Consider the following 25,357-nt stretch of genomic DNA (forward strand, 5'->3'; position numbering starts at 1 on the left):
GGGCTACAGCCCAGGGGCAGCGGGCATCCGGGGGGCCCGCTGGCATTCATTGGGTCGGGGGGCCCCCAGCTCCGACTGTCAGCTGGAGAATGGCAGGCAGCTAACAGCAAATGTTATGCTGTTAACTGCCTGCTGTCATTGTAGTCCTTCCGCACCGCGCAGTAAGCTCCTTACTGAGGAGATCTCGTGAGAGTGAGACTACAGTGGCGGAAGAACGGAAGGAGGTAAGCGCTCTTGGGACCTCACGTGGGGGGGAGACTGCTCATGGAGGAGGGTGGGTCTCAAAGTACCCTTAGCCCAGGGGGCCTCCATTCTCTTAATCCGGCCCTGTCTCTATCTGAACATCCCCAATCCCCGCATTGTACTATAGTCTGGGACTGGCCGGATACACACATTAGACAGGCAGCAGCTCCGCTCTCTCTCCGGCTCAGACAAGCCTGGGACAACGGTCCTACTGTGCCCTCCTAGTTAGTTGCCCCGCGTGCTACACTCCCCCCTTCCTACGGTGCCTAAAAATCAGTATTTTAGAAGATAACAAATAAAAGTTATTAAACTATTAACTCCCCATCCCATTAGATAGCTTAAGCACCACATTATTTTTAGGACAGTATTTTAATGGGAACCTAATGCCTACATTGTCACACTGTTGACATCATTGCCTTTATATTATCATCATCATTTATTTATTTATGTAGCTGTGTATAAATCAGTAACCCGCACAGCGGGGCTTCAGAATTTGAACTGATCCACGGCAACCAATCAGCAATTAGCTTTTATCTATTTAGTGCAAGCTGGACAAGGAAGGGGGTGATTGGCTGCTGTGGTTTAGTGCAAATGTTACACCTAAGTTAGTAAATTAGCCCTAGTGCTTTCTGCAGAGCAAGTCTGGAAGCCTGTAACTCACACTTTGCTGGCTCAGATAGAGAACCTTCTAACATGGCAGCCTGGGAGATGAACATTCTTAGTGATCTGTAAACACTCAAACTTTTTAATATAATGTCAAGCATCATCATCATCACCACCATTTATTTATATAGCGCCACTGATTCTGCAGTGCTGTACAGAGAACTCATTCACATCAGTCCCTGTCCCATTGGAGCTTACAGTCTAAATACCCTAACATACACACAGACACAGAGCGAGAGGCTAGGGTCAATTTTTATAGCAGCCAATTAACCTACTAATATGTTTTTGGAGGGTGGGAGGAAACCGGAGCACCCGGAGGAAACCCACGCAAACACGGGGTGAACATACAAACTCCACACAGATAAGGCCATGGTTGGGAATTGAACTCATGACCCCAGCGCTGTGAGGCAGAAGTGCTAACCACTAAGCCACCATGCTGCCCCGGCTTTACTTGCCCTCTGCGAATGGCCATATATGCTATATGTTATATATGTTATATACTTTAAGGCACCGTGTTGTATTTTGTAGATGTGTATATTTCAGTTTCACAAATAACTCCCAGAAAATACATATTGTTGGTGCCAGTTTTTATATGCCCTTTAAAGTTTGTATTGACCAGTGCATACCGTCTACAAGCATCCAATTAACAATTTGTCAAATAAAGTCTTATCGCAACGATTTAACATTAATTTATGTATCGAAAAATATACCGAGCGATAGAGGTCACTCTGGAGCTCCTCTATGCTCTGCTGAGAAAAAAATAACTTTTATAGATAAAAACTTTTGTTTTCAATTTTCAATGGAAACATCAACACCCTCGGCCTGTTTAGTGTAAATGTGTCTTTCATCGCACTATATATCTTTTAGCTGATGAGACCTTTGTTTTTTATAGAGTAAAGTTCACATATCTGAACGCATCTGACATAACTCGCATACCTGGCAGACTGTGCAAACAGAACAGGTTACACTAGTACGACGAGGTACTGTGTGATGGCGCAGGCGGTCCTCCCGCGCTTATCTTCTAATAATAGCCAAGTCATGCACTCCAGAAATAGTTTAAAGGTAAAAGCGTGGGTGTGATCGCAGACCCACCCACTGATTAAACACCAGGGGAAAAAAAGTTTACGTGGACATTTAAATAATATCTTTTTTTTTTTCAATCCCGTAATTATCTGGTTTGTTGGAAAATGTGGTCGGAAGATGACCGCTGTTTGTGTACGATCATGTAGTGATAAAGATGCCAAACTTGTGGATACTGTCCAGTTTAAACCACCCACAGGTGTGAACCTGTGACCAGGTCCTCAGGCCAAGTGTCAGGATCTGCACATACAGTAGCCAGTGACACTGCCGTGGTAGCAACCCGTGGATGGGGGTTGCCCACACCATCAAAGCCCCATGCAGCTTCACTGGGGCTCTAGTTTAACTCTAAACAATTTCTCTCCTCCTCTGGCTTACTGAAGCTCCCTCTAAAGATCACACAGTAGCTGCTATAGTAATCCAAAGGAAGCTTGTGATTGGTGCTTTTGGATTACTACAGAGCAAGTTGCTTCCTATAGGTTGCTACTAGCTACAGACCAATCAATAGAGGAAAGTTCTATACGCTGATGAGGTGGGAAATTGATTGATTCTTGTACATGGGGACCCTTATAAAATGTTTCTAAGAAGAACACAAATGTCTAAATATCCCCCTGAGAGTACCTCATTCATTCATCATGAAATAATAATTTGTGGTTAAAGACCATACTCTTAAAATTAAGGGGAGGGGGGCAATATGCTGTTTAATTATCTTGCAGTACAGAGCAGTACATCATTAATCATACAATTCATTTCTGAATGCTAATTACATTTAATTTAACCCACTATGCTAAATACTATGTCCTAGTTTTCCTTGATGGGTGTGGACGTCTGACCTATCACTTCTTATTTATCCTAATTAACAAGTGTCACCTATCCTCTGTAAATTAATGGGACTAGGTGCTAAATGTGTTTCTTTTCAGGGAGAGGAATAAAACAAGCTTTAAGGTTGCGTAATGTGAGATAGTCCATTAGTGCTGCAGACATGAGTTTATAAAAATATTTTTTTAAAACTGCTTTATTAATCATTGCATCGTTCATGCATTTAACTTGTGAACATTATTTGTGGTGGTACTTTCTCCCCAAAATTCTTTCTAAACAGACAAACTTTTCTCTGTAGACACGTGCATGAAAAACTATTCTCAAGGTATGGTAAACTTTATATACACATTTTAGAATATTTTTCTACCTAAATCACTGTATCAGGATATAAGAAGATTTTTGGTATTTACCATTTTTCCTTGGTTTGTTTCTTCAGACTGCTTTTAATGATGTACTACCATGACAACCACAGCCACATGGCAGATGATGTAGTGAGCAGAGAGGTTTTGGAACCCCCCTTTGAGCTCTGTGTACTGTAAATTCCTCCTCCATCTTCTCCCCCCTCTGCCACTACATGACATGTTGCAAGCTGTAACCCTGGGCCTGATTCATTAAGGTTCTTAAATGAAGAGGATTCTCATTTCAGTCTCCTGGACAAAACCATGTTACAATGGAAGGGGTGCAAATAAGTGTTCTGTTTTGCACATAAGTTAAATACTGCCTGTTTTTTCATGTAACACACAAATATTTGATAGCTTATTTGTACACTGAAATTTAAAGTTGATATTTGTGTGTTACATGAAAAAACAGGCAGTAGTTAACTTATGTGTAAAACAGAACACTTATTTGCACCCCTTCCATTGTAACATGGTTTTGTCCAGGAGACTGAAATGAGAATCCTCTTCATTTAAGAACCTTAATGAATCAGGCCCCCTGTGTGTGAATGGTTGCCATATTTTGCAATCGCCAGAGAGATTTTGAAAAGGACATAATGATTTGTAAGAGGACAGCTAAGAAAAATCAGATGAATGCTTAAACAGTACTTAAGTAGATATTTAAAGAAAACAATTAAACCTTCTATGTGGGATTGCTGCTTTAATTGACGCACACACTGCAATTTACAGGAAGCCGTTCGCATGGGCAGCAAATTCAAGAGCCAATCGACTTCCTGTATAAAAAACAGTCAATGTAATGATATATGGATATGGGCTGCAGCTATAAGGCAAGGTTCAATCATAATATGTGCTGTGTGAGACAGTTACATGTATACTGGTTTATGAAATGTACTCGACATAAAACCCAATGTGATAAAAAAAAAGGAAGTATGACTAAAACTCAAATTGAATCTGTCAAATATTGACTTTGTCGCAGATTCTGAGATGGGCGTATCACAGTGACTGAGATAAGGACTCCGGTATACAGTGCTCTGGTCTCAGCTTTAATATTCTTCCGACGCTGAATACTCTCAGAATACTCTGACTGTTCCAGTTCACGGTCAGTTAATCCACACTTTAGCCATCTTCAGCCACCGTAGATGACTCACTTCCGCTCTTTAAATATAGGACAGTACAGTACCAAGGGTTGTATATACACACCTCATAGGCAAACCAAGGGGGGTTTCCTAGTGTCTGGAACCCCCCCTCCAAGCCTGGGGCACTGTATAATTGAGGTGGCTGGACCCTGTCCCCGCTTCACACAGCTCTTCACACAGTAGTGCATGCAGCATTGTCCATGTATATTATAGGGATAGGGAGAGTTGGAGAGCAGCCAAGCACTGTCTAATATTATAGTCACGCCCCCATGCATGCTGGTCACGCCCCCTGGCAGTGTGGTGTGGAAACCCCCCTTTGCAAATCCTGCATTTGCTCCTGCACCTATCTGGTAAATTTGGATTTAACCGTGGAGGCCGAATTGAAGGTTCAAAGTGTGAGGTCACAGCTTTTTTTTTTTTTTAGTTAAAGTTAAGTTTAAAGTTAAGTTTAGATGTAAAACCATTAAAAAAAACAAAACAATGTAACCATTACAATGTAGTCAGAAGTCAGAAGTGGAGCTTTAAAGCTCTGGGCTCTCCCCGAAGCCCTGGGAGCAGCCCCTTACAGTCCTTGGTTATTCTCACTTTTTGGAGGGGGTGTGTGCAGAGGTTCGATGAGAAGCTACAATTGGGGCCTTTGCACCTTCTCTGGTCCTCACGCTCACACCCTGCGCTGCGGCCATTCTGAACGGTGAACAGGAACGTTGACCGCTGTAGGTGGCAGCGCAGCTTTAAGCTCAACCGAGCTCGGACATGTTTGAAGCGGCAATAAAATAGTCAAACAGATTTGCCTTGCTGGAATCTAGCTTCAGTCTTTCACTCTATCTAAATTTCAATCATTTATCTCAAGTTTTCAAACTTTAGAGCAGATTTAGTGATCAGTAGTTTGACAATCACATTGAAACAAACTTGAGCTTCAGTAGCCAAGAGAAGACGTCGTATGATTGGTTCTGAGCCGGCCAAAACCACATCACATGTTCTCCTCGCCCCCTTTCAAACGTTTTCAGCTGTAAAGCCAGCAACTAGCATGACCTCTCCAAAGAGGACTGAAGACTAAAAAAGTCAAATCGAATTGAAATCCAGGCTCTATAAGATTCTAAGAAAAATAACCAAATGTACATATGTTGATATTGTAAGTATCAAAAAAATTATATATATGGTTTTGGTTTTGTTTTTTGGCTTTGCATTTCACACAAAAAGCTGTGAAATTGATTTTCTGCATGTTTCATCTATCTAAAAATTAGTATTAATACCATTTCTGTGCATTGACACCAATTTGCAGTATTTCTAGATCATTTTCTACTATTTGAGTGATTTCCTGTTTCACATTCCTCTGACACAATATGCTTCACACTCTGCTTTGTTGCAGGAAGCTGTAATACAGTCAGACAATACATATACATTTGTGACATTGTTTCTGTCTATATATAATCTCTTCCGACCTTTTGACTTCATCTGTTCTCATCAGAGACTTCCCAAATGTCTCCACCACCATCACACATATCCTAATCCGCCCAGCGGTTGATAACTTCACCTTTACATTATGTCACTTACCAAGAGTTACCTTATCACCATGAAATAAAGACACGAGAGACTTGTTTGCATATGAAAGGTCACACAATTTATTGAAGAATACATTGTAATCATACTGGTGGCCAATAGAAACGAGACCAATCAGCCTCCAGCCATATCCATAAACCATAGACTTCTAGAACTAAATATTGGGACACTTTTAGGCGGTGGAGCCCATCTCTACCCCAAAGGGCTTATTAGCTGAGGCCGGTCCGACCAAGTGGTGCCCCCAACTATCCCGAGGGTAGCCAAATAATGGAACATCACTGTTAGGGGAGAGTGCCCAATACGCCACCTGATTGTGTCATTATGGTCGCTGATTTGACTGCTTTCCGCCAACTGGACTTTCCAGAAGGCAAAAGACATCTAATTGCCACTTACCCCACTTATAAGCCCTCCCTACCGTAGCTCCGCCCTGAGCCCTAAAACTGATTGGCTAATAATTACCACACCCCTCCATGTTAAGTTAACTCTTGCTTATCTCAATACTTTTTCTTTAATATAAACAATCTCGGCGTTTACACTACTTTGGGCCAATAGCTGCCCTCTGTTATCCTAATATCCATTATTACATAGTATAATATATGCACTGTTATATCAAACCAAAATGTTATTATAATTACACTATATTATTCCCAAACACTAAATGAATTCAGAATGACGTCCTATTTAGAGAAGCCTCCCTGAGATATCCAGTAGTGTTAGTTGTAATTTACGTCGGAGGCATCTCATGTGGCGAGTGTACCAGGTTTACGTCAGGCATTCATACGACCACAGACACATAGACCCAACCAGGTCATAAGCACAAGAAAAAAATCTTAACGTCAGTTTTGATAGTGAAAAACACGTTCATTAATAGGCGTGATAGAATAAAGCGGAATGAAAGTAACCGCTAGAGGTGCAGGATAGCCTACTAATGCCGCCAAAGGGAGTAACCCACTGGGCTCTATAATAAATTGTGGGTGTGGCTTCGGCAATGCGTATCCACTAACAGCACCGGAGGCCCCGCGTTCTTCTGAGCGTGTGCAGTGGCGGCCAGTTTGCGTTTCCAGTTCCGCTGTTATTATTATAATTAAAATCCACTGCGCCTGCACCAGCCGCCACATATTCTGAAAAGAGCGGGGCTTCCGGCCGGGTACGTAGATAGGCATCCCCGCAACCACACCCCAAAATTTGGTTGGCGCCTAGAGATCGCGAGTTACGACTCCCTGGTGGCACGGGCAAGTTAGCCACTATAAGCCAAACTTGCCCACTGTCACAGAATGTCGGACAAAACGAGACTTTAGGATCATTGTATCGTGGAGGCACCAAAATGATTTGATTCGCTGTGCACCGCCCCCCTCCGCCCTCACTCTTTACCTCCCCTACCAGGATCTCCCAGAGGGGAAAAGTAATTAGTTGATAAGTATGTTATACCCAGAATAGTTGTGGTCACAGGACCGAAGCTTTATTGAGAGAAAGACACAAATATAGGGGAGGGTGTATACGTTAAGGCAAACAGAGGGCAGTTAGAATTAATTAGAACTCTGTATGACTTGTATTGATACTGTGAAGTGATGGGTTAACACGGAGATGTTCCCTACCTGGGCGGATTGCAAGAAATATGTTATTCTGGCAAAACAGGTTTTCAGTGGGAAAGAGGTTGAAAAACATTTACAATGCGGGTGTCTCGCTGTTTGCTGAAAAGCAACAAGATAAGAGTTTAGAACCTAAAAAAATCACCTTTCTAACTTACTCCCAAATGTTAATTTTTATTAGCCAATTACGACTAAAGGCTCATCCTGCACTCTTCTGCTCTGTAAATGTCTGTTACTGATCCGTTTTTTACTATATAGTTTTTAGACCACCATTGTTTTATCTTAAATGCAGAACCTATGGCTGATTCCTTTAAGGGTCCGTCCACACAGACATTTGTACCTGTGTCTTTCATGCACTCTCTCGCCTCCTCTCGGACTTATTGGGCTCAAAGTGCATTGGTTTCGTGAACTCTCTCACTCGACTGTATTCCAGCTGAAAAATGGAAAGGAGGAAAAAGAGCAGCAGAGCGAGGAATACAGCGGGAGAGCGTCTCTCCAGGGCAAGACTGACGCCGGAGACCTGACACTGATGCTGCGCAATGTCAGTCTCTCCGATGCAGACGTCTATCACTGTTTCGTAGAGAACATCAGCAATTTACAATACGAGGAAGCGATCATAAAGCTCACTGTCATAGGTCAGTTTTGCACCAGGCAATTAGTGCATAGCTTAATTAGTAACGTGGTACAATGTACTGTCTGTTACCCATAGCAACCAACTAGATTTCATAATTTTCTAGTGCATTTTCTATATTGCAAGCAAATGTCTGGTTGCTATGGGTTACAGCACATTTTAGCACATAGTGAAATGTTATTGCATAAACCTATATGCCTAGATTGTACTGTAGCTGACTGGGCATGCTAGGACTTGTAGTTCAACAGTGGCTGAGAGGCTGCAGGTTTACCTACCACACTGTTCTTCAGCATTCTGTTTTCTGACTTTTGGCTTTTCCTCTCCCCTTAAATGTAGTTGCTAAAACACTCAGAATTCCCATTCCATTTCTTTTCCTCCATGTTTTTATTTGTGTCTAATTAGCCTGTCATTCCCAATGTATTTGAAGGTCAGTGCAACTGAGATTTATTTGTCAGGAATTATTAAATTGGGACATGCCTGTTACACCTGGCAATGTATGTACACATTCACTGGGACATTAGCACAAAGCATATCATATATAATACAACCCCTCCTTTACTAAAATACCCAAAGATAAATACATTACTTGAGAAAAACAAATATTTGTAATAATTAATTATTAATCCACTCTCTATATTCCACACAGACACCTGAATCTACTCCCACATAGATGGCTAATTAGGAGCTTAATGACTGTATAATATAGCATTAGCAGCCAAACTTCTCCTGACAGTATAATGGACCAGGATTGCACGGAGATCCATTTATCATGATGAAAAATGCAACTAGTTATAACTGAATTAAGGAAAGTTACAATAAAACACAAAGGGAGAGAGTATGGGAGATGTTGAGGAACGAGCGTAAGAAGATATTTGCAGGAATAAAATCAATGTAAGAAAATGCAGATGTTCAAAATTAAGGGTTTAAATTAAATCACATTTTGGAACTGTGGGGTAGATTTATCAAACCTTCTATACAGGAAGAGTGGAGGTGTTGCCCATAGCAACCATTCATAGTCTAGCTATCGTTTATCTGGTGCATTCTGGAATATGATAAAGTTGCTAAAACAATTTGCTGATATAGAAAGTACATAGAGAGCTCAATAATAACCAATTAATACCAAATGTTTAAATTTAATGTATATTAGACTGGAATTAGCCCAAATGGAAACACAACTTTTATAACTCTGTGTAATAAGTGTCTGTTCATACATGTAAAATGTATAAACAGGTAATTAATGCTGTAGTACATCTCATCATTTACACTTACAGTCCGTGATGTCCCACAAAGTGTTAAAAATTCCCTTTACAAGGCAGCGCCGCTTTAAATTTTAGCTGTCATCTTGCCGAACTCCTGTGAGTTGAAGAAACCGGAGTATGATACATTTACCCCCTGATTTCATTTGGAGCAAGAGAAGATAATTAGGGGCACATACTGCAACACATACTCTTCTAACCATTTACTTACATAACCAAAATAAGATGGGAGCTTTATAGCTGTATATAATTGTGGTGTTTATTCTGTTCCTTTAACGCTGTAAAATCCTCCAGTCCCCCAGCTCACTTATATCAAATGAACGGGGTATTAAGGGCTTCTGTTGCACTTAAAATATTTTCAAAGGAGATTACATAATCCCAGATACAGGACACAAGCAAATCACCAGGATCTTAAATCTGCCTTTGTTAAAGTCAGTAAACCTTAATTTAAAGTAAACTTTTACAGAGTTTGAGAGTTACAGGATGTGTTTTCTTTTCTTAGTTTCCCACAAACTGTACAATTTGCACTTTTTTTTTTTTTTTTTTTTTACCATCCGTCAGTAAATTGACTGTACAACTTGGCGGTGGCTGTTTTGCAGGTAGCGGCTCCCTCCCGGAGTTGGCAGTCTCTCTGAAAGACAGCGCCATCATGGTCTCTTTTGTCACCCGTGACTGGTTTCCAAGGCCGGAGATGCGTTGGCAAGTGGACGGTTCCCCCATCGCCGCCGATAATATAGAGATCCGCAACCAGAGCAATGGACGGTTCCAACTAGAGAGCAGTATTCTACTAGAAGACGCCAGTGCCGGACGGCTGTACGGAGCAGCCAGACACCCGGTGACGGGAAAAGAGATTGGACTTAATATGACGTTCGCAGGTGTGTGACTTATCTCCTGAGCGTTGTCCTATGTCACCAGCCAGTAACAATAGCCGTGCTTATTTTCTCCACACAGGGCAAGTCAACAACATGCGTTTCTGAGACAATAAACCAGACGTAGGGCCCTCCCTAGCTGTAGTAGAAGTGCAAACTATGGGCTTTGTGTTTCCGCAACAGCTAGAGAGCCACTGGTTGTCTAAAACTGATATAGACTAAGCCCCAATCATAGGATGACAGATAAAGCAGGGAATGGTAGTTGCATAAGAGCTGGAGAGCCACGAGTTCCCTAAAGATGGCACAGTGGTTAGCATAGCTGCCTCAGCAGCAGCTTTTTATATAGCGCTACTAATTCCGCAGTGCTGTACAGAGAACTCATTCACATCAGTCCCTGCCCCACTGGAGCTTACAGTCTAAATCCCCTAATATACAGAGAGAGAGAGACTAGGGTCAATTTTGATAACAGCCAATTAACCTACCAGTATGTTTTTGGAGTGTGGGAGGAAACCGGAGCACCCGGAGGAAACCCACGCAAACACGGGGAGAACATACAAACTCCTCACAGATAAGTCCATGGTCAGGAATTGAGCTCATGACCCCAGAGCTGTGAGGCAGAAGTGCTAACCACTAAGCCACCGTGCTGCCTCATAGCGCTGAGACCATGGGTTCAGTTACTACCAGGGCAGTGTAGAGTTTGTATGTTCTGCCTGTGACTATGTTGGTTTCCTCTGGGTGCTCTGGTTTCCTCCCATAGTCTAAAAACATACCGGTAGGTCAATTGGCTGCCAACAACATGGTCACTGAGCTCTGTTTATTGGAGTCTATTGCTAATATCTCATTTTACTTCACCACAACAAGAACTGGCTTTAACCCCTTCCGTGTATAGTTCTGTGTTCTGAGTTAGTAAATAAGCCCATGTTGTTGATACACACACACATGTACAAACACAGCTTGATCTATGTACTGGAACAGCCGTAGTTACATCAGGTTGATCATTGTGAAGACTTACGTCCATTGTAACAGCAGTGATTTGTTGATTTGTCTCCACAGCGGATATGTTCCCTCGTGTCTCAGCCTGGTCCTACGCCTTCCTCTTCACCCTTGTGCTGCTGGTTATAGGCTCGATATTGACGATTTATTACATCAAGACACAGCTGGCACAGAAAGGTGGGAACGGAAAGTGGGTGAAAGGGGTGAGAAGGGCGGCCAGGGGCGCACTGGAAATATACAGGCCCTGTACAAAATAAGGACACTTCCTGGTTACTCCTTTACTAAAGTTACACCCAACATCGTGTGCGATATCACTCTATCCTCCATAGTTACCTGCATATGTCAGTATGGAGGTAAGGTGTCTCTTACATCTCCTGATATACGAAAATAAAGTTTAAAAATCATGTTAAAATTTGCCACGCCATTCATCCAGACAGGCCAAGTCCCTCGGGCGGCCAGCAATGCCCCCATTTAGTCATGGTAGCCACGCCCCTCCTTCACTCTGATTGGTTGGCTCCGGTTGGCCCCACCCTCCTCCTCTTTGATCAGACCTCTCGTCCGCAAATCAAAGTTATGTACAGTGCTGCTGGGGGAGGGGGAGGGGGGTTAAATGCCCCGATTACCCCCTGTGGATCCACTACTGGTCTTCACCCTATTTGACCGTTGGGATATAAGGACTGATGGGACAGGGTAAAATGTGTACACACGGGCCGACTCTACTGCTCAGCGTGCACGGATAGGTGGACAATTGACTGAGATTTAACAGGTTGGTCTTCCAAAATGAGAGTCCGAATCCCCACGTGACTGAGGCCTGTGATTGTGGTCATAGGATGATGACCGTCAGCCCGTGTCATTGATCGCTGGGGCACAAGGTTTACTGCTGTATAAGGTTGTGTCGTATTCTAGTGATGGGGCACAACATTTACTGTTTCTTGAGGATAACATTGAATAAGAATAGGATACTACAACTTAACATAGTGTATACGTAACCAACAAAGCATAGTGTATACTGGCATGAGGGCTGTATTGTATACTAGGTATCGAGAGCTGTATTGTATACTAGGTATCGGGAGCTGTATTGTATACTAGGTATCGAGAGCTGTATTGTATACTAGGTATCGGGAGCTGTATTGTATACTAGGTATCAGGAGCTGTATTGTATACTAGGTATCGGGAGCTGTATTGTATACTAGGTATCAGGAGCTGTATTGTATACTAGGTATCGAGAGCTGTATTGTATACTAGGTATCGGGACGGGAGCTGTATTGTATACTAGGTATCGGGAGCTGTATTGTATACTAGGTATCGGGAGCTGTATTGTATACTAGGTATCGAGAGCTGTATTGTATACTAGGTATCGGGAGCTGTATTGTATACTAGGTATCAGGGGCTGTATTGTATACTAGGTATCAGGAGCTGTATTGTATACTAGGTATTGGGGGCTGTATTGTGTACTAGGTATCAGGGGCTGTATTGTATACTAGGTATCAGGGGCTGTATTGTATACTAGGTATCAGGAGCTGTATTGTATACTAGGTATCGGGAGCTGTATTGTATACTAGGTATCAGGAGCTGTATTGTATACTAGGTATCGGGAGCTGTATTGTATACTAGGTATCAGGAGCTGTATTGTATACTAGGTATCGAGAGCTGTATTGTATACTAGGTATCGGGAGCTGTATTGTATACTAGGTTTCGGGAGCTGTATTGTATACTAGGTATCGAGAGCTGTATTGTATACTAGGTATCGGGAGCTGTATTGTATACTAGGTATCGGGAGCTGTATTGTATACTAGGTATCAGGGGCTGTATTGTATACTAGGTATCGGGAGCTGTATTGTATACTAGGTATCGAGAGCTGTATTGTATACTAGGTATCAGGAGCTGTATTGTATACTAGGTTTCGGGAGCTGTATTGTATACTAGGTATCAGGGGCTGTATTGTATACTAGGTATCAGGGGCTGTATTGTATACTAGGTATCAGGGGCTGTATTGTATACTAGGTATCAGGGGCTGTATTGTATACTAGGTATCAGGGGCTGTATTGTATACTAGGTATCGGGGGCTGTACTGTATACTAGGTATCGGGGGCTGTACTGTATACTAGGTATCAGGAGCTGTATTGTGTACTAGGTATCGGGGGCTGTACTGTATACTAGGTATCGGGAGCTGTATTGTATACTAGGTATCGGGAGCTGTATTGTATACTAGGTATCGGGAGCTGTATTATATACTAGGTATCGGGAGCTGTATTGTATACTAGGTATCGGGAGCTGTACTGTATACTAGGTATCGGGAGCTGTATTGTATACTAGGTATCGGGAGCTGTATTGTATACTAGGTATCGGGAGCTGTATTGTATACTAGGTATCGGGAGCTGTATTGTATACTAGGTATCGGGAGCTGTATTGTATACTAGGTATCGGGAGCTGTATTGTATACTAGGTATCGGGAGCTGTATTATATACTAGGTATCGGGAGCTGTATTGTATACTAGGTATCGGGAGCTGTATTATATACTAGGTATGCCAGCCATTCTGAAGATGATACTGATAATATTTATTATTCCTGTGTCCGGTGTTTCTCTCTTCCCAAGTACGGTGACTCTGCCCGTAGATAGATTATTGGCTGCTTTTGTTATCATTATGCTTTTATGAGTAGTAGAATAAATATGTTTGGTAAGTGTTTGTCATTTCTCTAAATCTTGCTGTCCCCCCCCCCCCTCTCTCTCTCTTTTAGAGGCGCTCCATCAGGAAATAGGTGAGTTGTCACAGCATATATAGGATCATCCCCACTGTGAATGTGAGAGTTGACTATTTGCGTCAAGCATGTGCATATCCCGTGACCCGGCTACCCGCTAAATTAAACCTTATCGCTCCAGTAACGCTGCTCCGCTGATATTTTATTGATACATTTCGATTTGTGAATTTTCAGCGATAGAAAAAAAAAAACAGCCTTAGCATAATAATAACTAGACTGATAAAGAGATGTTTATATAATGTGTTTTCTCTGTTTTTATGCAGGTACTTTATCTTCTGAAGTGGGTAAGTCAAAAACAAACAAAGAACAGCCTTCGACATTCTTAAAAAAATAAGACTTTTAAGGGGAACCTGTTTTCTCACACGACGGAGGCCGACATCTTGTGGGCCGCAGCAATATATTCAGCCTATCCATTCCCTAGAAAGTAGTGTCATCACTGAGGCATGAGCCGATGTTCAGCCTATCAATTCCCCTGGAGCTTGTGGCATCAGTGAGGCACAAAGTGCCTCCTGCCTCAGGGATTTCAATAGCTCCTAGTAAACTGATAGGCTGCATTATCATAAACGTTGGTTCGGTCAACAAAATGGCTGCCGTGACGTATATCATCTATATATATAATGTCTGACACAGAAATAACAGTGAGGCTTTTTAGGTATAACATTTAAATTATTAGGGAATATGACATCTGCCAATCAAGCGCAACAGGGACAACGTTGGCAAGAAAACGTGAAGTGTAATACCAAGTTTAAAAAGTAGGGACTGTCCACAAAAATGTAGTTTACGTTGAATGATTTTCCCAGTGAGCTCCTGCCCCAGAGCGACTTATAATTTGATAAACAGACGACACGCTGTATTGTGCATTCACATGTGCCCACACCTTGACAATCCTTCTTGTGAAAGATCATAAATTAAACGCGGCTGACTGCACACAGCTGTCGGCACCGTGAGTCACTAAAAGGTGAACCAATAAACTGTGCTATGTTTTTTTTAAATGTAGGCGACAAGCTGACACTTTCTGGAGTCAATATCAGAGTCTGTGATTACAGTTCTACGTGTCGCATCCAAACCAGCTATCCTTTCATCAAAAAACAACAGGGGGAGTCAAGGGCAGGTCTATGACAAGCGGTATTCTAACTCTGCCGTCCACCAAAATTCAATTATTCTATGTCATACTTGTCTGTTTCTCTGGAATGTCCGGGAGACTCCCTAATTTCGCAGGGACTGCCAGGGGAGTAGTCCACCATCCCAGATACTACCTCTCTTTCTTATAGAGGGCAGGGCGGGGCCTTGATGACACGAAACGCGCCTCCCGGCACTGATGAGCGGGTCCTGATGATGCAACGCTCGTCAGTATGGTCCATGCGCAATGAGGTGAGCAAATTGCACAATGACGCAGTTTGCTCCACTCATGCTAGTCCTGCCCCTGCATATAAGCAATGACCGGTCTAAAGCTGTGTGTCAAGGTAAGTCAAACTTGCGAGGTGACATTTTTATTGTAACGGTGGAGAGACTCCGAGCGCCCGTTCTCTTTATATTTTTCAAACATTGTTCCAACTCCTCTTTTTCGCAGTGGGCCTGCTAGGACAATGTCAGCAAATGTATTTTGTGGTATTGTCCTTTGAAAGGTCTGTGTTAGGCTTATCTACCTACACATGAAACGGATATCAGAACTCCCGCCTCACCGGGAGTGGGTGGAGCACTGGTGGCACCCGTCTTACCCCCCATACAAGTAATTGGTTCCCCCCTGCGACTCCCACTTCCAGCAGTAGCAGCCTGTACGATTGCCTCCCATAAGACCAGCCTGGCGGACGAGACTTCATCAGAATCCTCAGAACCCATCTCTCCACATCCTCACTGAGCTGGGCTCAGTCAGAGCTCTAACAGAGAGCCGTGCCCTAGCTACCTGGTACGAGGCCTGCAAAAGTTTAATGCCCCATTTGAAGTCAACTAGTGACAGTCAGCCGACAACTGACTACTGTCATCTACAGCCCCATGCAACGCCCACTGACCGTCCCGTATCTGCATTTAGCCTTAATGTTTGTACTGTAATCCGTAGTCACTATTTACTGACTCTTAGCATATACATTATTGTTTATCCTCATCCTGCTTTGTCCTGTTAACTCTTGTCAGTTCTTATTGTATAATGTTGTCAGTATAACTTGACTACTGTGCTCAGTTAGACTTCAAGTCCTCTTTTTGTTTTTTTTGGGCAATCTGCTTGACACCCCTCGTTCTTCACTCGTATGTTCCCTAACTTCCACATGTTAATTGCATCCTTTCATTTATTATTCTGATTGAGTATGTCATTTATGTCAGTTATGTCAGACACCATGGAATCTGTGGTATCATACAATATAATGGTGATGATGATGATGATGATGGTGTTGACCCAACCAACAAAACTGACCTCTTCTTACTCCATAATACAGATGAGCAAAACCGTTGTGAAATTGTCCACAAATCGAATTTCAAAGCAGGACAGGTTCACATGATACAATATTTCCACTGTACTTTTGCTTCCTCATTCTGCTTAATACTATTCCAAACTGTATTTGTAAATTTGCATCTCGTAACACTAATCTTGAATAGAATGGTCATCATTTATAATCAATGTTTACTTGTAAGGCACCACCAAACTCCACAGCGCCAGACAGGCAGAACAATAACTCATATATATAAAAAAAAACAGAACAACTACATAGAACGAAGACTAAGGAGGAACTGACATGAGAAGAAGGTAGACAGGACCCTGCTTGTGAGAGCTTACAGTCTAGAGGAAGAGCTCACTGCTGAATAAATAGGAGCTAGTGGGAGTCAGAGTGGAGATGGTACTGGAGCTGATAGACTCCAGTCCTATAGTACGATAGACTGCAGTGAAGAGGTGAGTTTTGAGAAAAAGCTTAAAAGATTGAAGGTTGAGACAGAGTCTGGTCAGGTGTGGTAGGGAATTCCATAACTGTGGAGCAGCACTGGAGAAGTTTTGGAGGAAGGAGTGAGAGGTGGTTACCAGAGAGGAGGTGAGGCACAGGTCTAACAGGTCACGGGGGAGTTATCTCCTGACAAGGCCAGAGATACCTGAAGGGAAGGAGTTGGTGAGGGCTTTGAAGGTGAGAAGCATGATGTGAATGTTGGTAATGTGGAACTAGTGTAGGGGATGAAGAAATGAGTTCTTTCTCTGATGAACTGAGTATAGACGTCTCTTTATTCAGGTTAACACACCAGCATGGGCTCTATGTCTTCAAAGTAGAAGGGGAGAGTGACGCTTACAGAAATCAACTCGTATTTATACACATTTGCAGACTTTACCATCATTGTACAAGTTATATACAAAAACTTTGAGCAAAAAAAATGACTCCGTTCAACACATAAGACAACAGACTAGAATAAAAGGACATGAGAAAATAAAGGTTATCTATTGAACGAGATTGTTTTAACAAGCACAAGAAAAGTAGAGACAGGGGCAAAACATTACACCTTGTACAAGGAGTATTCAGCTATTGGGGTGTTTGGAATTCCTGGAGAACACTCCATTGTTTGACGTTTCTGTTTTCATTTTAGATTGGAGAAAAGCCGTCATGAGTCCAGGTAAACTTGCTGCATTTTTCTCCCGATCTCTCATTTGTTTTCGGATTCCCTGTTTTGTCACCTCAGATTGTCATCTACCACTTTAATTCTTTTACTGCCCATGCTGAGGAATTGGTTCCTGTAGACATACTTGTCTTCTAAAAGTGTAGATTGGTGATTTGTGCCAACCAGTTAAGTATCCAGGATTTAGACCTCCCAGCAATCGATACCAATCATCCGGTCAATATTGTAGGAAAATCTCAAAAAAAAAAAAATAAATAACAAGAGCGCTTGGGAACATTATTATATTTATTTAACAATAAAGAGCATATATCATATACTAACATGGTAAGTGAAGAGAGGATAACATACACGAAAAGGGAGATAAAATGTACTGGTGGGTCTATGGAACATCCGCCTCTGTGTGACAGGATAACACCGAAGGCATCTTACGCGTTTTACATGCATCCCACTTGGATTGCCCAGAAGTCCTAAACCTGTAAGTAAGCATGACACGCTCATCCTTAGGATTGTGGGTAGCGTTATTGTAAGACGTCTTTACTAATAGAAGGTTGCCAAGGATCAATTACACTCTGCTGCCAACATGTAACTCTCTATTTAATGGGGCAGAGGTAAGAACAGGAAAATGAAGAGTAAATCTTATTGTGAGTTAGTATTTGATTATATTTATATATCATACTTTTATGATTTAGTATGTACAATGATATATAGCAGCAGAGTTTATATATATATATATATATAAATATATATAAATATATATATATATATATATATATATATATATATATATATATATATATCTAATATATAAATGTCTAGCGGCGTGTGTTAGTCTGTCTGTCTGTGTGTGTGTGGAAAAAATAAAACCAAGCTGCAGCGCCACCTGCTGGGCAAAGTTATACACTGACCTACTAAATTCTTAGTGTGTGTGGAAAAAAAAATTCAGAAAGGGCTGAAATTTGGTATACTATGATGTTTTTAATTTGTTAATTTAATTTGTTAATTGTTAAAAGTGTTTATAACGATTTAAAAAAAATATATATATATTTCTTGAAGGAGAAGTGACAGTTGGGAGTGGTTGGTGGTTGCCGGGGGTGACAGTGGGGAGTGGTTGGTGGTTGCCGGGGGTGACAGTGGGGAGTGGTTGGTGGTTGAGGCCTGGGCTATGGCCCAAATGCATGACAAGAACCTTTTTAACACCTTAAGTAGCTTGATTTGACTAGAATGCATGAGTATCATGCACGGGTTAACTTGTATATATATATATATATATATATATATATATATATATATATATATACATATATATATAAATAAAATTTGGTTTCAATAAAATATATTAAAATGCATATTAATAAAAGAGGGGAGGATGCATAATGGATTATGTATTCATTCCTAGATAATATTATATAGCATTTGACATAGCGGCACTTCTCCACCTTGCTCATCACATGGTCTGTAGACAGGTACTCCTGCACTGCAGAGCATGTGACCATGTGCTCTCCGTCTGTGCTGTCTTTCCCGTGACTACGTGCCTCCTCCCCGATAGAGCGCTCCCTCCTCACTAACATTAATCAGAGCAAGTCAAAGACAACTGGTCAATGCAGGAGATCACCCGCTCCTGCTCCTTTAGTTGTCTCCCTCCTTCCGCGCCCCCACACTACATCTGTCTGGGGTATCCTGCCTGCCAGTATCAGCAATGTCAGCAGGAGACCCCAGACAGTTGTAAATGAGATGACCCTCCCCCGCCCCATATGAGGAGAAGTGAAGGAGCAAGGACACGGGAGAGGTGAAGGGACATAGCGGAGAGGTGAAGGGACACGGGAGAGGTGAAGGGACATAGCGGAGAGGTGAAGGGACACAGGGGAAAGGTGAAGGGACACAGGGGAAAGGTAAAGGGACACAGCGAAGAGGTGAAGGGACACAGGGGAAAGGTAAAGGGACACAGCGAAGAGGTGAAGGGACACAGGGGAAAGACGAAGGGACACAGTGGAGAGCTGAAGGGACACAGTGGAGAGCTGAAGGGACACAGGGGACAGGTGGGCACAGCAGGGATAATCTTGCATCATTTATTATGTATCTGTATTTTACTACATAGTGTTAAAAACTAAATTTAAACAATCAAATTCTCTAAAGCTTCTGGGACCCCCAGACAAGCACTACTTTTCCACTTGTTTTTGCTGCTTTGAACTCTGTATTTGAAAAATATAAATTAATTTCCAATGGTTACCTGTGACATAAGGAATGTGTCCTATATATCCCTCTTTTCAACAAGTTTTCTATCCACTAAGGCAATAACAATGCTATCTATCTATCTATCTATCTATTTATTTATCTATATCATATCTATCTATCTATCTATCTATCTATCTATTTATCTATCTCATATCTATCTATCTATCTATCTATCTATCTATTTATCTATCTATCTATCTATCTATCTATCTATTTATCTATCTCATATCTATCTATCTATCTATCTATCTATTTATTTATCTATCTCATATCTATCTATCTATCTCATATCTATCTATCTCTCTATCTATCTATTTATCTATCTATCTATTTATTTATCTATCTCATATCTATCTATCTATCTATCTATCTATCTATCTATCTATCTATCTATCTATTTATCTATCTCATATCTATCTATCTATCTCATATCTATCTATCTATCTATCTATCTATCTATCTCATATCTATCTATCTATCTATCTATCTATCTATCTATCTATCCATCCATCTATCTATATCTATCCATCTATCTATCTATCTATCTATCTATCTATCTATCTATCTATCTATTTATCTATCTCATATCTATCTATCTATCTATCTCATATCTATCTATCTATCTATCCATCTATCTATCTCATATCTATCTATATCTATCTATCCATCTATCTATCTCATATCTATCTATCTATCTATCCATCTATCCATCTCATATCTATCTATCTCTCTATCTATCCATCTCTCTATCCATCTATCCATCTATCCATCTATCCATCTATCTATCTATCTATCCATCTATCCATCTATCTATCTATCTATCTATCCATACTAGGTAAAAGAGAACCCTCCCTCATCTCACACAGACTCTCACCATGTTTGTATTTTCATATAATACCATTATGACTAACAATGACTTTTCCTTTCTCTCTCAGAACACATCACATTCTCTCCGGATACGGCCCACCCGGATCTATCTGTTACCAACGACTTTCTCACGCTCATGAACCAGCCTCCTACGGTCGCGGCTTCTCCATCCAACTCCCGTTTTGAGACAGAGCGGTGCTGCCTTGGTCTCCCAGCCTTTTCCACTGGTTGCCATTATTGGGAAGTGGAACTGGGGAATGGTCTCGAGTGGGCAGTGGGTGTTGCCTCCCCACAGGTGCAAAGAAAAGGTCACGCTTACATGTTTCGCCCCCAGGAACATATTTGGTGTATTTCCCGTTTTATGGAAGATATTAAAGTCCTGGACACTCAGGAAAGTACTCTGTCAGTGGAAGGGGGAAAACTTCATGTGATCGGGGTCTACCTGAATCTATCAGGTCCTCGTAATATTACTTTCTATGACCCTCGAAACTGGGATATACTCTATACATTCAATGACGTGGCCCAGGAAAGAGAAAGTGTCTTACCCTTTTTCTGGCTGGGCAAAAATGGAGAGGCAGTAAAATTAAAAAGTGGTGGTGGCAGCGGGTAGATGTTGAACAAGATATCGACTGAAAGGGCAAATATATCAAAATTTAGATGAATGGATAAAGAGAAAGTATATGAATGAAGAAGGTAGCAGTTTGCTGAATGCAATATCTGAATTAACCTTCCCGAACAAAGATTTCATAGTGGATTCAAATATCTTCTAAACTAATGCCGAATTCCACTCTTACCAATGGATCTAATCGAGAGCAGAAGAGGAAATAGAACACAGGAGAACTCTAGACTCAAAGTTTATAAAAGGACTCGGTATGAAAATGATGATTTGGGAACCATTATCAACATCATCATCAACATTTATTTATATAGCGCCAGCAAATTCCATAGCGCTTTACACCAGTAAAGACGATAACACTTATTGGTGATTTGTTGCACAAGTGGTACATCTAGTAGCCAAGAATGGGCTGGCCACACGTGTATTGTAAGTTGTCAGTGTTTATTATAATAAAGTTTTTCCACAAAGCTGTTTTACTTATATTCAGTTGTTACATTGTAGCAAGTGAGAAAGGTAAAGATACTTGACAATGACCTTCTATAGTGTTATTATCTGAGGAGCTAATTGTGATTATTCTAGTCTATAAGTAGAAACACATTCATAGCTCTCTATTTTTTAATAGGGGGGGTCATATACAAAGACCACCGAAAGGCATTTCCAGACCTCCCATAGTTGCCTGCTAAAACAATGTTGCAATCTGTGTCTTCTACAGATGTGTTTGACACCGCAATCTTCCAGCATCAGTGAAACATGACTATTTTGTGCTGTTGCTAAGGGTTACGTGCCCAGTTTAGCCCCTCCCAATTCAGATCTGCCTAGAATGTTAAACACAAGAGATGGCTAAGCTGAAATACTCTGTGCTGTTACCATGCCAATGCTCTGATTGGCTACAGATTGTTCTGTCTCACTTCATCTCTTACACCTCTGTATGAAAATGAATGTAATAGGTACCCTGACCTTGGTCAAATGTATCTAAACACAAAAGTGTCTTAATGAATTTGGGAATAATTCTATAATCAGCACTAAGCAACTAAGAGGAGGGACAATTTACTACAAGTAACATTCAACCCCTAGCATACAACTAATATATTTAATATATTTATTAATGATTTTGGTGTTGGCAAAAATTCAATTTTTGCTGATAACACTAAACTTTATAACATAATAAATCAGAGAAAGATATACTTCCTCTTGCAGAGGGACTTAAATAAACTGGAGGATTGGGCGGCCAAATGGAATATGAGGTTTAACATAGATAAATGTAAGGTTATGCACTTAGGGATCAAAAACAAGCACGGAATCTATAAATTAAATGGGATAAATTTAGGGGAATCTATATTGGAAAAGGATTTGGGAGTTCTCGTAGACAGAAGACTTAGCAATAGTGCTCAATGTCAATCAGCAGCTGCAAGGGCAAATAAAGTATTGGCATACATAAAATGGGGTATAGATGCAAGGGAAGACAGTGTCATTTTGCCACTGTATAAATCGCTGGTAAGACCTCATCTTGAATATTGAGTACACTTCTGGGAACCACTCTATAAACAAGATATTTTGTAACTAGAAAGGATTCAGAGAAGGGCGACAATATTGATAAAGGGTATGGAGTCATTAAGAACTTTTTACCCCAAGGACTACACACAGGACACGCGGTCACCCCCTAAGGTTAGAGGAGAGGAAGTTTTACAACCAGCAAAGGAAGGGGTTCTTTACGGTAAGGGCAGTCAAGAATTCACTGCCAGGGAAGGTTGTGATGGCAGATTGAATTGATATGTTTAAGAAATGGTTAGACAAAGTTTTAGCGGAACAGGATATCCAGGGTTACGACCATTAATTAAAATGAAGGATAGTAGTAGATTCAGTGAGAAATAGGACTGATATATTGGGTCAGGAGGGATCTTCCCGATTGAAACATATTGGTGGTTGCTCCATCTGGATCATATATATAAGTGAGGGATCGCAGGAGATCCAAATAGGTTGAACTTGATGGACTGGTGTCTTTTTTTCAACCTCATTAACTAAGTGCACTTCCCCCATCCCCAAAAAGCCCCTCATAACCCCTCTCCTCACTCACTTATGTAATAAGCAGCCGGTGAAGCTTGGTGGGGCCGAGAGTGAGTGCTGGGGCCGAACGGGCACAAAGCAGAGATAAGGACAGGCGGGAGGAGCTGAGGGCCACAGGTAAAGGCCTGATGGGCCGCATGCGGCCCCCGGGCCACCTGTTGCCCGTCATACTAGAAACTGACCCACATGAACCTGGAATCTATAATGAGACTTTTAACGCAGAGATTAAATACTGAATTTATTTTAGCTACAAAGGGCTGGTGTGTTACAGGTTCCATTTAATCCTATTACACAGTGTCTGGGGAAAATCACCAGTTGGGAAAGAGGAAAAAAAATGAGATAATGGAAGGACATGGAAATCTCTTGGCTCACGCCATTGGCAGATTGTCAAAGTCTGTCAGTTTGGGAAATAGCAATGCTGGCAACACCCCCCTATCTCAGCATATGTGCCCCGAAAACTGCTTATGGTGTATGCTGACCACTCTATGACTGCCTCTCCATGACTTCTGGCTGTCACGGAGAACTCACTGTGGCCACTACTTGTATCCCACCCTCTCGGAGTCTTGTGCCCTCTTTGTACCGTTGCTTCTAGCAGTGTCTCGTACTACCCCCTACTGACTGCACTCACAGACCTTCTAGTGCTCTGTGTGTGTTGCCAAATTGTACCAATATCCAGTCCCTCAGCTCTGGGGGATGGATGGCGGCACACTCAGCCCACGTGTGGCCACCTTAAGGCACGTGATCTATACCTAATATAATCCCCAATTTGTATATTTTGATCATATAATGCATTAGGCAAGCAAACGTTTGATAACATGAAAGCAATCAGTTTATTGACTTATTTGTGCATGTTCTGAGAGAGGTTTCTCTCTGGAAGGGTTCAGTCCCCAGTGATTTGAAATGTTTCAAGCATTTTGCAGAGTGTTACTAATAGCGCTGTGTACACATTTATCACACGTTATTCATTAGAGTCTCTTAGTCAGTGCGATTGATGTGTGGGCGCTATTTTGTGAATCGAGTTGTGCTCTTTGGAAGAATTTACTTTCAGGTTAGTACAGCAAATAAAAATAACGTCCAAGAGCAAGGTCCAAATACATGTTTTACAAGAAACAGATTAAAATGATGGTGTTAGGAATGTTGTTAAAATGCTCAGCAGCAACACATCATTACCCATAAAAGGAGCAAAACTAGACGTATAAGATTTATGTCTATTAAAGCAGTGGTTCTATAACCCCAAGTGTCAGTGCGCCAGTGTTCTGTGACCCCCAAGTGTCAGTGTGCCATTGTTCTGGGACCACAAGTGTCAGTGTGCCATTGTTCTGTGACCCCCAAGTGTCAGTGTGCCATTGTTCTGTGACCCCCAAGTGTCAGTGTGCCATTGTTCTGTGACCCCAAGTGTCAGTGTGCCTTTGTTCTGTGACCCCCAAGTGTCAGTGTGTCATTGTTCTGGTACCCCAAGTGTCAGTGTGCCATTGTTCTGTGACCACAAGTGTCAGTGTGCCTTTGTTCTGTGACCCCCAAGTGTCAGTGTGCCTTTGTTCTGTGACCCCAAGTGTCAGTGTGCCATTGTTCTGTGACCACAAGTGTCAGTGTGCCAGTGTTCTGTGACCACAAGTGTCAGTGTGTCATTGTTCTGGTACCCCAAGTGTCAGTGTGCCTTTGTTCTGTGACCACAAGTGTCAGTGTGTCATTGTTCTGGGACCACAAGTGTCAGTGTGTCATTGTTCTGTGACCCCCAAGTGTCAGTGCGCCATTGTTCTGTGACCCCCTAGTGTCCTTGTGCCATTGTTCTGGGACCCCAAGTGTCAGTGTGCCAGTGTTCTGTGACCCCAAGTGTCAGTGTGCCATTGTTCTGGGACCCCAAGTGTCAGTGTGCCTTTGTTCTGTGACCACAACTGTCAGTGTGTCATTGTTCTGGGACCACAAGTGTCAGTGTGCCATTGTTCTGTGACCCCAAGTGTCAGTGTGCCTTTGTTCTGTGACCCCAAGTGTCAGTGT

The 25,357-nt window shown here is 41.8% G+C and overlaps 1 protein-coding gene and 1 long non-coding RNA gene across 2 annotated transcripts in view; one reads left to right on the forward strand and one right to left on the reverse strand.

The window, feature by feature from the left end:
• The window catches only part of LOC142101942 (uncharacterized), a 25,915-nt gene extending 14,189 nt beyond the window's left edge, over positions 1–11,726 (reverse strand). The window contains exons 1-2 of the long non-coding RNA XR_012679164.1: positions 11,565–11,726; positions 11,251–11,475 (exon numbers count right to left, since the gene is read on the reverse strand). This is a non-coding gene — a long non-coding RNA (uncharacterized LOC142101942). The remainder of the gene's footprint in view (positions 1–11,250; positions 11,476–11,564) is intronic.
• LOC142101930 (butyrophilin subfamily 1 member A1-like) lies at positions 7,754–21,762 on the forward strand. The gene is made up of 7 exons (XM_075186378.1): positions 7,754–8,117; positions 9,969–10,244; positions 11,292–11,408; positions 13,972–13,992; positions 14,256–14,276; positions 17,551–17,577; positions 20,748–21,762. The coding sequence occupies exons 1-7, from the start codon at positions 7,769–7,771 to the stop codon at positions 21,287–21,289; spliced, it is 1,353 nt and encodes a 450-aa protein (XP_075042479.1). The 5' UTR covers positions 7,754–7,768; the 3' UTR covers positions 21,290–21,762.
• The last annotated feature ends 3,595 nt before the right edge of the window (positions 21,763–25,357 follow it).

Source organism: Mixophyes fleayi, chromosome 9, assembly GCF_038048845.1.
Source record: "Mixophyes fleayi isolate aMixFle1 chromosome 9, aMixFle1.hap1, whole genome shotgun sequence".
In the NCBI taxonomy this organism is placed as follows: Eukaryota; Metazoa; Chordata; class Amphibia; order Anura; family Limnodynastidae; genus Mixophyes; species Mixophyes fleayi.